Source organism: Dipodomys spectabilis, unplaced genomic scaffold, assembly GCF_019054845.1.
Source record: "Dipodomys spectabilis isolate Male_0828 unplaced genomic scaffold, ASM1905484v1 ptg000002l, whole genome shotgun sequence".
NCBI lineage: Eukaryota > Metazoa > Chordata > Mammalia > Rodentia > Heteromyidae > Dipodomys > Dipodomys spectabilis.
The window spans coordinates 26,791,132-26,806,185 of NW_024870679.1; the positions used below are offsets into that span (position 1 = coordinate 26,791,132).

Genomic DNA, 15,054 nt, shown 5'->3' on the forward strand with positions numbered 1-15,054 from the left:
CTTTTTCTGCTAATGTGGTGCTGAGGAATCAAAACTGGGGCCTCATGCATGCAAGGCACACACTCTACCACTGAGCTACCTTCCCAGCCCCCCTAAACTTGTTTTTAAGTGCATTAGAAAAATAAAGTTGTGAGCTGATGCCACGGTCCAGCTGCAGCACAAGCAGGGACTCCCAAGGGGCAAGGGATGATGAAGGAGGCAGAGAGAAGGCTGATGACACAACTCTGTTTATTTGAGCAAAAGCCTCAGTCATAGATTATCAGAATAAGATATAATGCTGAAGTCAGGCACCAGTGGCTCACACCTGTAATCCTAGCTACTCAAGAGGCTAAGATCTGAGGATCAAGATTCAAAGCTGGCCTGGTCAAAAAGTCAGGAGACTCATCTCCAACTAACCACACACAAAAAAGCTGGAAGTGGAGTTGTGGTTCAAGTGGTAGAGCACTAGCCTTGGGCACAAAAGTTCATAGACAGTGCCTAGGCCTGGAGTTCAAGCCCCAGGACTGGTAATATATATATCTGAAAGCTATATGTAAATTCCATATTTTTATAAATCTAACCATAATTTCTCCTTAAATGACTTCATTTAGATTTGCCTTCTGCTCTTTTTGGTGAGTACCTCCTTAAGAGCTGTGTGTTAATTCTATGTAGGAACTAATCATCTGGAAACATGAGCTCCATCTGAGAGTTCCACCTTTAAAGAATCAATAAAACAAGTAATTTTAATTTAAAAAATAACTAATGTGAATATTCCTCTTCTTTCTTGTTATTACTCCTACTTGATGTACTAAATAAAGTGTTTTGGTAAAGAAAAAAGTCTTTCTCATTATCCCACACCCATATACCAAAACTTTATAATGATTTTTTCTATGTTATATTGACATATCAAACCAACCAGCCTTTCATGTATTTATCATCACTGGTCTTTAATCGACAGGTATTTTAATTGCCCATTATGATTATTTAGAGTGGGAAGAAGTAGAGAAAATGTGTGTGTGTGTGTATGTGTGTGTGTGTGTGTGTGTGTGTGTGTGTGTGTGTGCGTGTGTTGCCCTGATTCACAGTCAACTTAAACCTAGGTTTCATAAGAAGAAACTTTATTTTCCCAGATATAGAATGTAAATCCAAGAAAAATGATTCCTCACAATTAATTTAAAATTTGCTTCCTCTGATTATTGAAAATACTATACTGTTATATATAGATAAAGAAATAAATGCAGCCCATTTGGCCTCAGCAACTGATCTCCATTTTCTCTACTCTTAGTCTCACTTTTCTGTGATCAGATAGAAATATTAATAGGTAGAAAATACACATTTATTTTCTTCTTCAACATACTTTCAAAGAAAAACAAAAAACAATTTTTACAGTTGATTTTCTAGAGAAAACAACCAAAGGTAAGAGGAATGTTGGGTCACTGAAGATCCAAATCCCTCCTGAGTTTACTTGCATGTGCACTGTGAAGAAGAAAAGAAAATGACAGAAGAGGAAAATGGCAGCCAGTACAGCCATGTAAGTACTATGAAACTTTCTCAGCAATATGACAATAAGAGAGAGTTTCCCAAGAACTACCATAATATATAATATATTAACACCCTCTGTGATCTTTATGTCTAACAATGAAGTAGATACTGTGTGCAGGTTGATAATAGGAAACACACATAGACCAGTTTCTGAATCAATAGGTATAAAAGGTCCAGGCTTTACCTAGCACTGACTGCACTGCAGAAATACAAATATGAAGGGAAGTGCAAAAAGTCAAGTAATAAAGGCAGAAGCATATAATTACAATGCATTACATGTGATAAGAACAAGTGTGGATCCCATCCAGTTGTAGGTCCCAAAGAAAGAAGCATATTCTCATGAGAAAAGAGGCTGAAAATAAAGCATGCGATTCTTTTTCAGAAATGGGAATGACAGACTGACATGATCATTTCCAGATTTTCTCCTTAAAACAGGGAGAAATGAACTGGTGCCGATCTTCTAAGGATGTGTGGGGTGGCAGAAACAGAAAGGAAGGAAATGTGAGGAGAAAAATCTATCTAGCCAATGAATTAAAGGGCAAGACTAACCACACAGCAAAACCACACAGAGCCACAGGGGAACTGGCCAAGTAACACACCCTACAAGCTTTAACATGTTTCCTTCAGAGGCTGGTCCTCCAGGTAGTCATCCGCAGTCCACAGCATTTGCTGCAGGGCAGAGAGGATCAGAACATCCTTTACCGGATCCAGCTCCCACTCTGAGACATAATTACTAACCACCAAGATGTCAGAGAGAGCAAATCCAAGCTTTTTGTGGACTTCCTGTAGCTGTAAAACAGAAATTAAAAGCCAGAAATCTCAAAATAGCAAAAAATATTTCATGTCAGTATGAATGATAACAACAAAAGTAAAGCAGAATAGCTCAATACCCATGTATATATGACCATATAAGATGATGCTAAGTGAAATGAACTCCAAGACACGAACACAAGAGATTTTTCTTTGTTGTTGTTGTTGTTTTTAATGTACTATATGATTTCTTTTTTCTTTTGCGTGTGTTTTTTCCCTGTGGTTTATCCCCTGTTGTCCCTGTATTTGATTTTGGTACTCTGGGTATTGTACATATATGTTTATATCTGACTTACAAAAGCTAGGGGAACAATAAAATAGTGAGACAAAGCACAAAGGGGAACCAATGCAACAGCAATACTCACAAGACAATATGTTGGAAATGATCTGTGCAATTGGGGAGGAGGGGTTTGGAGAAAGGGAAAGTGGGAGAAAAATGAGAGGGGGTAACAAGTTTGACAAAAAATGTACTCACTACCTTACTTATGTAACAGTAACCCCTCTGTACATCACCTTGACAATATTGTTTTTTTAAGTAAGAGCTTGTCAATAATTTTTCCTGCTGGTAAAGAAATGGTGTTTTGACCCCATGAACTAATTTTTTGAAAAAATTCATGCATCTAGTTTTAATATCACTATTCATTTGTATTTAGAATACACATAATGAGTTCAACATGAGTTAGAAACAAAAGGCAACTAAAGTTCTCCAGAAATTATTATGAAATGGAGGCATTTTAATATAGTTACATTGGAGTCCACAATTTTCCTGTTTTGCAAGTTGTTCTTGGGATCACTGGATTTCATTAAAATAATTTAACATTTAATTTTTCTTTTGTTGTGTGTGTGTATGGGTGTTGCAAGTATCGGAGATTGAACTCAGAGCCTTGAATTCTTATATTCTTGCTTGGCATTTTCACTGTTTTCTGCTTAATTGAAGATTAAATCTCAAGGCCTTTGCTTCAACCCCAAATCCTCAGACCTCAACCTCCTGAATTTCTAGAATTACAGGCATAAGCCACATGTGCCTGGCTTACTGTTTAATTCTTGGTAAGATTAGTTTATCTCTGAAGCCAGACCAAATAAAAATCAATAGGGTTCACAGTACAGCTGTGTCATTTTTTAACATTATAAATGGACAGATCCTGTGTGCTTTGATTTTCTCATCTGTAATATACAATAAAAACAGTTCCCATCTCATAGGATTCTTATTAGGATTAAGGAAGAAAATCTAGCACATATTTAGTGGTCAGTAACTAGTAACTAGTGTTATATTCTTACAACTAGTGTTCCCACCTCAACAACCCTTGCCTCCCATCTATTCTGCCTGCAATGGCAAACAGATCAAAAGCTGGGGAACTTTATACAAAAATATTTGTTTCCCTACAATGCACACATTCAATAGTGTCATGTCATAAACTGCTCTTTCTCATTTTATCTCCCCCAACACAGATGCAGCCCTCCACTAAACTGAGCAGCTCCATGATTCTGAGTGATGCTCATGTGCTGATGGTGGCCATCCTGGCAGGAAACATTTCCCTTTCTTCACTTCCTGAAACCCTACTCCTTGGAAGCCCTGTGACACCATACCTCCCTTGCGAAACCTTTCCAGTGACATTCTCCTCCTCTACACTTGGAATGCACTTTGTGCTTCATCATTTCTTGACATTTCTTCACTTAATCATGTTTCTACATTTCCTTTTTCAACCTTTTCTCATCCCATTTCCCCACCTCTCACCCCCACCTATAAAAGTAAATATTTCTTAGAGCTGGGGAATTGTTTTCATTATCCACCTATCTAGAGACTAGAATAATGGCTTGTTCATAAAGGTAATCATAAATATGGTAATGCAGTTAGAATCAAATAGCAGTGGATAGTGTAAGAATCTGAGGGGTATTCCCACCAACACTGAGCACTGCCAGTCCTCTAGGGACAGGGCATCAAAGGTGGCTTGGGGGAGGGGGCAGGCCACTGGAGAGGGAGAGGGAAAGGAGGGAAAGGGAGGAGAGGGAGAGGATGGAGAGGGAGAGGGGGCGGGAGGAGAAAGGGAGGGAGAGGGGAAGAGGGAGCAGTAGAGGGGGAAAGGGAGAAGGTGGGTAGGGAGAGAGGGAGGAAGAGGGGAAGAGGGAGCAGTAGAGGGGGGAGAGGGAGAGAGAGAAGGGGAGAGAGGGAAGAAAGAGTAGGGAGGAAGAGAGGGGAGAGGGAGAGGGAGACTGAAGAGATACATGGCAGAGACACACCTTGCCTACCTGAGGGGAGACCCAGGCATACAGAGAGGCCCCGGGCAGAGAGGACAAGGGAGGCCCAGGCCAGTGGAGAGGCCCACACAGGGCTGAGAGGCCTACACAGAGCCAAGAGGCAAGAAAAGGACTGCAGAGGGACAAGAGGCTTTCACAGAGTTGAGAAGTCTGTGGAAAGGCCTGTGGAGAGCAGAGAGGCCTGTGAAAGGTAGAAAGGCCTGTGAAGAGCCAAGAGGCCTGTGGAGATTGGAGAGGCCTACAGAGACCAGAGAGGCCTGCAGAGAGCCTAGAGGTCTGCTCAGAGGCCTGTGAAGAGTGGAGAGGCCTGCAGAGATCAGAAAGACCTGTGGAAAGGTAGAGAGGCCTGTGGAGATCAGAGAGGCCTGCAGAGAGTGGAGAAGCCTGTAGGAAGAAGGAAGAAGGAAAAAGGAAAAATACTTGTCCCCTTGGGGATTGCGGCTGCTCCTATTTCTGAAGCAACCTAGGACAGGGTTGCAGACCAACTAATAAAACTCCTTTGTCCCGCAGGCGCCGGTGGCTCACGCCTGTAATCCTAGCTACTCAGGAGGCTGAGATCTGAGGATCATGGTTCAAAGACAGCCCAAGCAGTAAAGTCCGTGAGACGCTTATCTCCAATAAACCACTAGAAAACCGGAAGTGGTGCTGTGGCTCAAGTGGTAGAGTGCTTGGTAAGCTGAGGGACAGTGCCAAAGCCTAGAGTTCAAGCCCCATGACCAACAAAAAACATTAAAAACAAACTCTTTTGTCACTTTTAACAATGCCTCCATGAATTTTCTTGCTGGCGTGTTATTAAGATAGAATTATTCAGTAGAGTCAGTATAAAAACATTATAGCTGGGTACTGATGGCCTGTAATACCAGCTACTCAGGAGGCTGAGATCTGAGGATCACAGTTCACAGCCAACCAGGGTAGGAAAGTCTGTGAGACTCTTATCTCCAATTAATCACCTGGAAAACAGAAGTGGTGCTGTGGCTCAAGTAGTAAGTGAGAGCCTTGAGCTGAAGAGCTGAGGGACAGGGCCCAGGCCCAGAGTTCAAGCCCCACGACTGACAAAATAAATAAAAATATTACATATTATTATTTAGATTTAATTTTTAAATTGAGGAATGCCTTTTAGTTCTTTTGATGTTTCTTAAAATTGCTGAGTGTATATCTTTTCTATTCATGTCCAGTAAATAACATATATTACAGCATAATAATCCAAAAAAAGTGCCTAAACAAAAAGCACCACCGATTACCTTGAGTTTCACAGGCACACAGCTGTATATGTCCATTAAATCTCCTTTTATGATCAGATCCATGCTGTCCACATGGGTGAGCAAAACCACATGCATTGTGCCTACATCAAACAGATAGAGATGGACTTTTACCTTTTCAGAGATCATTATTATTTTTAAGTTAACAAACTATCAGTTATGCATTAGGCATATTTGATATAAGGCAATTCAATGGAGCAATTTAGACAAACCCCCCCTACAACCACCCCTCAAAAGAAATACTCCTGGATAATCATAGAATCTAGTATTTCTCTAACAAGTGAAGTCCCCTTCATTGACTTCCCTGTGAAGGAATGTAGCTTGAAATGAATCTACTTCTCTCAGAAGAGCTAACTAAAATTCATGCTACCATTTTATTAATTTACATCCTCTCCATGTAGGGGTGTTTGTGGTGAAGATTAGAGAAAAAACCAAGGTATGTGATAAAATAGGCAAGAGAGAGAGAGGATACAAGAATGAGATAGGTCACAGCAGAGCACCACAAATAAACAGCAATTTCGAAGTGTTCGTGACCATCTCCTTGCACACATCCTTTGCAGAATTTTATATTTTAGCAGGCAGATAACTAAATCAACTTTTGCTCCTAACTTAACCAAATTTATGATAAATGGGTTCTTTTCCACTCAAAATGGATAAAAAGCAAGGCAAGTCAAAGTGGGGCACCTTATTAGCTAGCCCCTAATCCTCTTGAACTTGTCCAAACCCTTTTTATTACTTCTCCTTAAAAAGTGACTTACTTTCTTACTTACTTTTCTTACCAAAATGTTCCTTCTACTTTATAATCCTTTAAGGCCCAAGAAGGTATGTATAAGTTTCAGTCAACAAACGTATATCAGTTGGGGCTGGGAAGGTGGCTTGGTGGTAGAACGTTTGCCTTGCATGCATGAGGCCGTGGGTTTGATTCCTCAGCACCACATAAGTAAAAAGAAAAAAGCCAGAAGTGGTGCTGTGGCTCAAGTGGTAGAGCACTAGCCTTGAGCTGAAGAGCTGAGGGACAGCGCCCAGGCCCAGAGTGCAGGCCCCACAACCGGAATCCCCCCAAAAAATAAAAAGAAAGTATATCAGTTAATTAAGACTATATTACTCTTCAGTTTACTTAATTCTGAGAAGTTCTCTGAGACATTTAATACTTTTATAAAAATGTTATTAAGAAGTTGAAGCTCAGAGAGATTAAATCACTGGAACAGTTTCACAGCTGCAGAGACTGTAAAGGGATTTGATCATACTAATAAGACACAAAGATTCAAATTTGCAACTGCTTTTTTTCACTCTGCTCCCAAATAATTTTACGATAAAGTCTAATCAATTACCTTCAGAAGCAAAGTAGAATGACACTCACCATGTTTTATCAACTCTCTTTGAATTGTTTTGATCTTTGCCACCATCTCATGAGAAAGCCCTTCAATAGAGTTAGCATCAAACACAAATGCCACACAATGAATTCTGTCCTTCAGGTTTGGGGAATGAATATAGTTTGGATGGTTTGATGTGATTGGCTTTATGGACTCAAACTGCAACATATACACATACAAAAAAATGGTTGTTTCACTCATTATATACTGGGTACCACACAATGCACAAAACATAAAAATCTCTAGAATTAAGAGAAAACATTCTGATGGAGGAGATTATCACCATGCAAGTAGCTAGCAGTCCTTTCACTTAGTCAGGTAAGGTTTCTTCTCTTCTTTTTCTTTTTAATCTTTCTTTTCTTTTCTTTTTTTGTCAGTTGTGAGGATTGAACTCTGTTCCTGAGCTCTTCAGCTCAAGGCTAGAGCTCTACCACTTTGAGCCACAGCATCACTTCCACTTTTCTGGTGGTTAATTGGAGATAAGAGTCTCACAGACTTAACTGCCCAGGCTGGCTTTGAACCTCAATCCTCCAATCTCAGACTCCTGAGTACCTAGGATTACAGGCATAAGCCACCGGTGCCCACCAGTCTGGTAAGTTTTCTGTGATCAAAGGACATGTAATATCAAAGCTTTGAAGAGTAAGATTTCATATCACAAACTGAATTAGCATATAGAAGAAAGTGTTATAAGAAACTAAGTGAGTAAATATAGAGCACTCAGAAAATAAATCTGAATCATTATGAAGTATGGCAGGAAAATAATGGGTGATGAGATGATGTCTTTACTCTTGAACTACCAACTAACTCATTAGAGATCAGCCCCCACAGATATAGTGGTAAATATAGAAACAATGTATACACAAAGATATTTACTGCAGGACTATTTGTAGGACTAAAAGTCTGATATGTCAATAAAAATATTCTTTAACTAAAAAGTAAAACACTTACAGATTTGTGTGTTTTGTTTTATATAACAAAAGGGAAGTAAACTACAAATTTTACCTGGCTACATACAAGAAAAGAGAAGGAATTTATTTGAATCAGGGGGAAAAGACATTTTCTTTGAGTAATCCTTATTTTGTAATTTTTATTTTTTATTTTTTAATTTTTTTGCCAGTCATGGGGCCTGAACTCTGGACCTGGGCGCTGTCCCTCAGCTCTTCAGCTCAAAGCTAGCACTCTACCACTTGAGCCACAGAGCCACTTCTGGCTTTTTTGCTATGTGGTGCTGAGGAATCGAACCCAGGGCCTCATGCATGCAAGGCAAGCACTCTACCACTGAGCCACCTTCCCAGCCCCATTATTTTGTATATTTGACATTAGTCATACAAATGATAAACATGAATATAAACCAAAAGAAATTCAAAGCTAAATTTCTAAGTTAAATGAACTTTGACACTTGGATGAGATAAATATAGATACAAATTACTCTTGGTTGACCATAAAACACTATAATTTACATATGCCTATATTTATATATGATGTATTCTACATATAATATGAAAATCTAATAAAATTTTTATATTGATTCCAATATTGTCTGTGATTACATTAATAATAACAAATTAGTTATTGTTAGATTGCTCATGGTAATCATAGAATTTTTATTCTGAAACTACTCTCTGAGTATTAAATGAGATAAGGCTAAAGAGTTATGGCATGATATTCTATCATGTCTGGTGTACTTGAGAATGAAAATCTTTACTTTGGAAGAAAGTATATCATATGTAAGATAGAGATTAAGTAAAAACCACTAGTCCTTTACTTTTATAATGTGTACATAATATGTAATAAATTTATATTATACTCTATCAGGTAATCCATGTTTCTTTACTATTTCCCCTGACAACATGGCCTCAAAAAATAGCCAGGAAAGTAGTGATAGCATTTCTAATGCCTCAGACCTGGGCTTCTTGGGGAAATAGTTGATTCAAAATCCTGGACAGGAAAAACATAGTATGAGGCTGGGGTGTCATACTATCTCAGAAAGCAATAGGCATAGCAAAACTCGATAGGTATATGACAAAGGACTCGGGATCTTAATTATAGAGGCTCTTACTGGCTCAAACAGTACATCTTTGTTCCAATAGTTTTTAATGTATTTATAATGTACTATGTGACTTTTTTGTTTCTTTTGTAGTTCTTCCCCCATGGTATAACCCCTGCTTTCACATATTTGATTCCAGTATCTTGTATATTCATTTTTCTAATTTGGGGAGGGGAAGGGAAATAACAAAATGTTGAAATAAGGATACATACAGGTTGACCCATTGTAACAATGAGATGTACAAGACACTATGTTGAAAACGAATTTTACGACTTCAGGGGAAGAAGGGAGGGAGGAGTTGGGGAGGTAGGAGGGAAGGGATGGTAGGGGAAAAACAAAGGTGGAGGTAACAATGTTGGACAGGAAATGTACTCATTAGGTTACTTGTGTAACTATAATCCCTCAGCACAGTATTTTTACAATTAAAAATATTTATTAAAAAAAGAGAAAAAATGTACATCTGACAGTAGGATGAAGAAAAACCACAAAAGACTAAGTCACATCAAATGTGCCCAAGTTCATAATAATTAACTAAATTCTCAGAAACAATTTCTTATTTTTGAGTTCAAAAAACAAGCATATGTCCTATCTTTTTTTGTAAAATACATGTACCATGTAGAGAAGGGGAAGTTTCTCTTCAAATGTGAAATGAAGAGAGATAATAGAAAAATGTATATCAAAATTGAGCACTAATTAATATCAATATTAAAAGAGTGAGATAATATAAAATTATATACCTCCTCATGGAAGAACACACTATCTTTGAAGTAGAATCTAATTAGGAGTATACCTCGATAGGCAGCTACCAATTTTCAGGCCCAGTAGTTTTAAACTGAGGATTGCAAGGAGTTCAGACTACATAGAAATCCACCCAACAACCAGCTAAATTTCTCTGAAAAAACACTTTAGGAAAAAAATCTGGAACTAAAAAAGATACCAATGTATAGGCAAAAGAGGTTAAATCAGTTAAAGATATTTATTTTTAAGAAAAAGTTAAAAGAGTTCCGGGAAGATGGCGGAGGAGAAGCTGGAATCTGAACAAGCTCTTGCATAGAAAACAGTTTCAGAGTTCCAGTGAACAGTCCCAAGCCAGAGAATCACACCAAGTGTGCCATCACAGGACAGAGAGTTAGTCAAGAGAGGGGAAGCCAAGCAGACACATCTGAGCGCCTGCCAGCAGCTGCTGCTGCGGTGGCAGGGTCGCAACAGCGACCGCAGCCGTGGCCATACCTGAGCGCTCACACAGAGAGTCCGGGACGAAGGAGCCAGACGCAGCGGGAGAGCGGATTCTACTCAACACCAGCAAGAACCGACAAGGAGCGGACAACTTCATCCTGCACTTTGCAGACCAGAGACGACCCAGGATCCAAGACTCGGCGTGAGTAGAAGCCCGACGTCCTCACTCCTTCTCAGGGAGCAGAGGAGGGAAGGCCACCCCTCCCCCCCCCAGCACCGGTGATCTCCATCTTGGATACCGACAAAGCTCGGAGGAGCGGCTAGCTCCAGCTCAGGCCTTGGAATAAAACGAGTCATTTAGCAGGTCACAAGAACTTAACGGCGAAGTGACCTCACAGACTCAGTTCCATCCAGGGAAAAGTCACCCAGCTCAGGCGCCAGCCATTGGAGTGGCTCTCCTCACCGGGTAACCAGAGCCAGAGGCTGCCCTTCCCTCTAGCAGCCACCACAATCAATTGAAAAACAGAAACCCTGAGAATGGCTCCAGGCTGGGTCCTGTGAGTTTTTTTCACAAAATAGCCCCAGGAAAAAGCTACTGTTTGTTGAAAGGCCTCAACTCTACCCAGAACCTAGCCTCATCACTGCATCCCCCTCTTTTGTGATTCTCAAAGCAGATCACCCTCCCAGTAAACTAACCTGGGAAGGGGAATCTCAAAATCTTGGGTAAAGCAGAGCATTTTTCTGCCTGTTCCAACAAACTGACTTAAGAAACCAATCAAGCCACAGGACCTCAAGCTGACCAGAGACTCCAACCACACTCTGGTTACAGACAAAAGGGAGATATAGGACTCTTCCCACCCCTCCCCCCCCCAAAAAAAAAAATCAAAGACCTTTTTTTTTTCTTCTTCTTCTTCTTTTCTTTTTTTCTTTTTTTTTTGTTTTGTTCTTTTTTTCGTTTTTTGTTACCTTATATATATAAAAAAATTTTTTTTGCTTTTCTAAAACTTTTATTAATCTTTAATTTTTGCCTCTTCTGAAAAAATAATTGTTTTCCATTAACTTTTTTTTTTTTCTTTTCTCCTCTTATAATTTTTATTTTAGGAATACGTGAATGTGTGTTTTCCTTTCTTTTCTTGTCTTCTTTCTCTTTTTCTTTCATTCTGAATTATCTTTTTGTTTTTTGTCTAGCTCTACTGAACTTCTGATCTTTTCTTCTCACTTTCCTATCCTTTCCATCTTTTCCTCTTTGTTCTTCTTTATGTGACTTAACTCTTGTCCTGCACGTCCTCAGATAAACCCGTAGTTAACCAGTAGACCCTACCCCCCATTGTGTACACACTTAATCCACAAACTTATTACTCAATTCAAAACCTCTGAGACTTAAATTCACTAATAGCAGTACTACCTCTTTATACCTATATAATATTTTAAGCATTTTTTTAAAGTTTTTCACATCTCCTCTATGTCCCTCCATTTCTCTCAACATATTCATATTCCTCTATAAATAGATGGTCTTTTAATCTTTAAAATAACATTAATTTTTACGTTTCTATTTTTTTTTCTGGTCTCTTTTCATTCCCCTTTCCCTTTCTTCTTTTTCTCTCTCTCTCTACTTGCATCCTACCCAACCTATTTCCTGCATTGTGATTAGGACATAGTTAACTCTCCCTGTGCCTCCCCACACCAATCTATTCCTATTTTTTACCCACATCTCTCCCTAACCCTAATAATTTCTGGTTTTCCAAATTCTTCTCTGCGGTTCGAAGCCCTTTAACATATAGTTGTTTGATGTCGAATAGATGTATCTGTTGAACTAGATTGTATCTGTAGACTATTGACTGTACAAATGCAAACTTTGGTTGATGGTTGCCTTAAGATAGTGTTCTAGCACAAAACTGGTGCTATCTTCATCTCAAATGGGCAGAGTAAGCCGGAAAAACACAAGAAAAATGGCAAATTCGGGTATCTCAATTCCCAATCTTGATAATCAGGGGTTAGAACAGATAATGAATAATCCAGAGGAGAGTTCCCAAACAGCTCTACAAACACTGCTGGCAAACATGATAAATGAAAAGTTTGACAATGTACAAAGGACTCTGTATGAGCTTGACAGGGAGAGAGAGGAGGCATCCCAGAAGTTTATACAGGAATATCATAAGCGTGAGGAAGCTACTCAAAAACTGATACAGGATTTGCGTGAACAACTTGAGAATACTCAAAGAGAAAGGGAGGAATGGCATGAGCAGGCTGAGAACACTCAAAGAGATCTGCAGGAATCCCACGAACGAGAGGAAGCTAATCAAAGAGTAATAAAGGAATTGAGAGACCAGGTAGAGAACACACAAAGATCACTAAAGGCATTCATGGAATCCATTAACAAAGAGCTGAAGGAAGTCAGGGAGACGACAAAGGGAATGCTGAATGGAACTCAACAGAAGGAATGGGAGCCCAAAGAAACCAAAACCAATCAACTAAGTGATTTGAGGACAAACACTGAACACCAAATTAAGGAAGTAAAGAAATTCATACAAGACCTAAAACAGAGCTTCAACAAAGAACTTGAAGCCATCAAAGCTGACCAACTAGAAGGAAAAGAGATAAAAAACAAAGTAGAGAGTCTTGACAGCAGGTTAGACCATGCAGAAGATCGAATCTCAGGGATTGAAGACAGCCTAGATATTCTAGAGAAAGAACATACAACCATCCAAGACAAGTCCAAGAAATATGATAGATCTATCCAACACCTGGAAGACACCATCAGAAGGCCTAATCTAAGGATAATGGGTGTAGAGGAGCACCTAGAAACAGAAGTTAATTGTCTAGGAAATTTGTTTAACAGGATCCTAGCAGAGAACTTCCCAAACATGCAAAAAGATAGGCCTGTCCAGATACAAGAAGCCTTTAGAACCCCAAATAGACCAGACCAGAATAGGACATCCCACCGCCACATTATAATCCACACAGGATCAACTCAGAACAAGGAAAAGATCCTTAAAGCTGTCAGAGAGAAAAGGGAAATCACTTATAAAGGGAAACCAATTAGAATCACCTCAGATTTCTCAGCAGAGACAATCAAAGCAAGAAGAGCCTGGAATGATGTATGCCATGCCCTAAAAACAAACAACTATCAACCAAGAATGCTGTACCCAGCTAAACTCTCCTTCATAACCGAAGGCCAAATAAAAACCTTCCATAGCAAAGAAAAATTGAAACAATACATCTCCACCAAACCAGCCCTACAAAAGATTCTTAAAGATGTCCTACACATAGAAAACCAACAAGACCGCAATAAAGGCCAAGAAACTGCACCCAAACTGAGAATCCAAGAACCATAGGAAGAACCCAGTTTTCGCAGCCCCCAAGAAGGTAGATAACATGGCAGGAACTCCCAAATACCTCTCAGTCCTATCTCTTAATGTTAATGGACTGAACTCTCCAATTAAGCGACATAGACTGTCTAGTTGGATTAAAAAACAAGACCCTTCTATCTGCTGCCTGCAGGAGTCACATCTTGCCCGTAAAAACAAACACATTTTCAATGTTAAAGGCTGGAACAAAATCTACCAAGCAAACGGACCGCATAAACAGGCGGGAGTTGCAATCCTAATATCAGATAAAATAGACTTCAAATTAAAATTTGTGAAAAGAGATAAAGAAGGTCACTACATACTAATTAAAGGATCTCTCCTTCAGGAGGATATTACAATTCTAAATATCTATTCACCAAACAATGGAGCACCCAAATTTATCAAAGAAACACTACTTTCCCTCAAATCCCATATAGATCCAAAGACATTAATTGTTGGGGATTTTAACACACCACTCTCCCCACTAGATAGATCAACTCGGCAAAAACTCAACAGAGAAACCACAGATCTAAACAGCTGCATAGATCAACTAGACTTAACAGACATTTACCGAACATTTCACCCAGCAGCATCAGAATACACGTTTTTCTCAGCAGCACATGGAACGTTTTCTAAAATAGACCACATTTTAGGCCACAAAGCAAACTTGTCTAAATTCAGAAACATTGAAGTTATACCTTGCATTCTCTCTGACCACAAGGGAATAAAATTAGAACTCAACACCAAAAGCCACCAAAGAAAGTCCGGTATCACATGGAGGCTGAACAACACACTGTTGAATCATGAGTGGGTCATGGAAGAGATTAGAAAGGAAATTCAAATGTTCATGCTATTCAACAAAAATGAACACACAAATTACCAGCTCCTCTGCGACACAGCAAAGGCAGTACTCAGAGGCAAGTTTATAGCTCTGAGCTCCTACATCAACAAATTGGAGAGATCTGAAACTAGCAATTTAATGAGACATCTAAACCTCCTTGAAAAAGAGCAGCAAGATAAACCCCAATCCAGTAGACGGAAAGAAATAATCAAAATTAAATCAGAATTAAATGAATTAGAATCCAAAAAAACTATAGAAAGAATCAACAAAACAAAGAGTTGGTTCTTCGAAAAACTTAACAAAATTGACAGACCCTTAGCAAATCTTATCAGAAAAAGAAGAGAACACACCCAAATTAATAAACTCAGAGATGAGAATGGAAACACCACCACGGAAACAAGCAAGATTCAGAACATTATAACGG

At 39.2% G+C, this 15,054-nt stretch overlaps 1 protein-coding gene across 3 annotated transcripts in view; it reads right to left on the reverse strand.

Moving 5' to 3' along the window:
* Positions 1–1,297: 1,297 nt before the first annotated feature.
* Positions 1,298–15,054, reverse strand: part of Ifi44 (interferon induced protein 44) — a 38,356-nt gene continuing 24,599 nt past the window's right edge. Inside the window, exons 6-9 of one of the 3 annotated variants that reach the window (XM_042680440.1) lie at positions 7,207–7,378; positions 5,829–5,929; positions 2,121–2,310; positions 1,298–1,455 (exon numbers count right to left, since the gene is read on the reverse strand). In XM_042680440.1, the coding sequence (XP_042536374.1) occupies positions 2,131–2,310; positions 5,829–5,929; positions 7,207–7,378 (453 nt within the window). In that variant the 3' untranslated portion in view covers positions 1,298–1,455; positions 2,121–2,130. Of the gene's footprint in view, positions 2,311–5,828; positions 5,930–7,206; positions 7,379–15,054 lie in introns of all 3 variants that reach the window. The other 2 variants (XM_042680450.1, XM_042680432.1) reach the window with 2 other exon arrangements.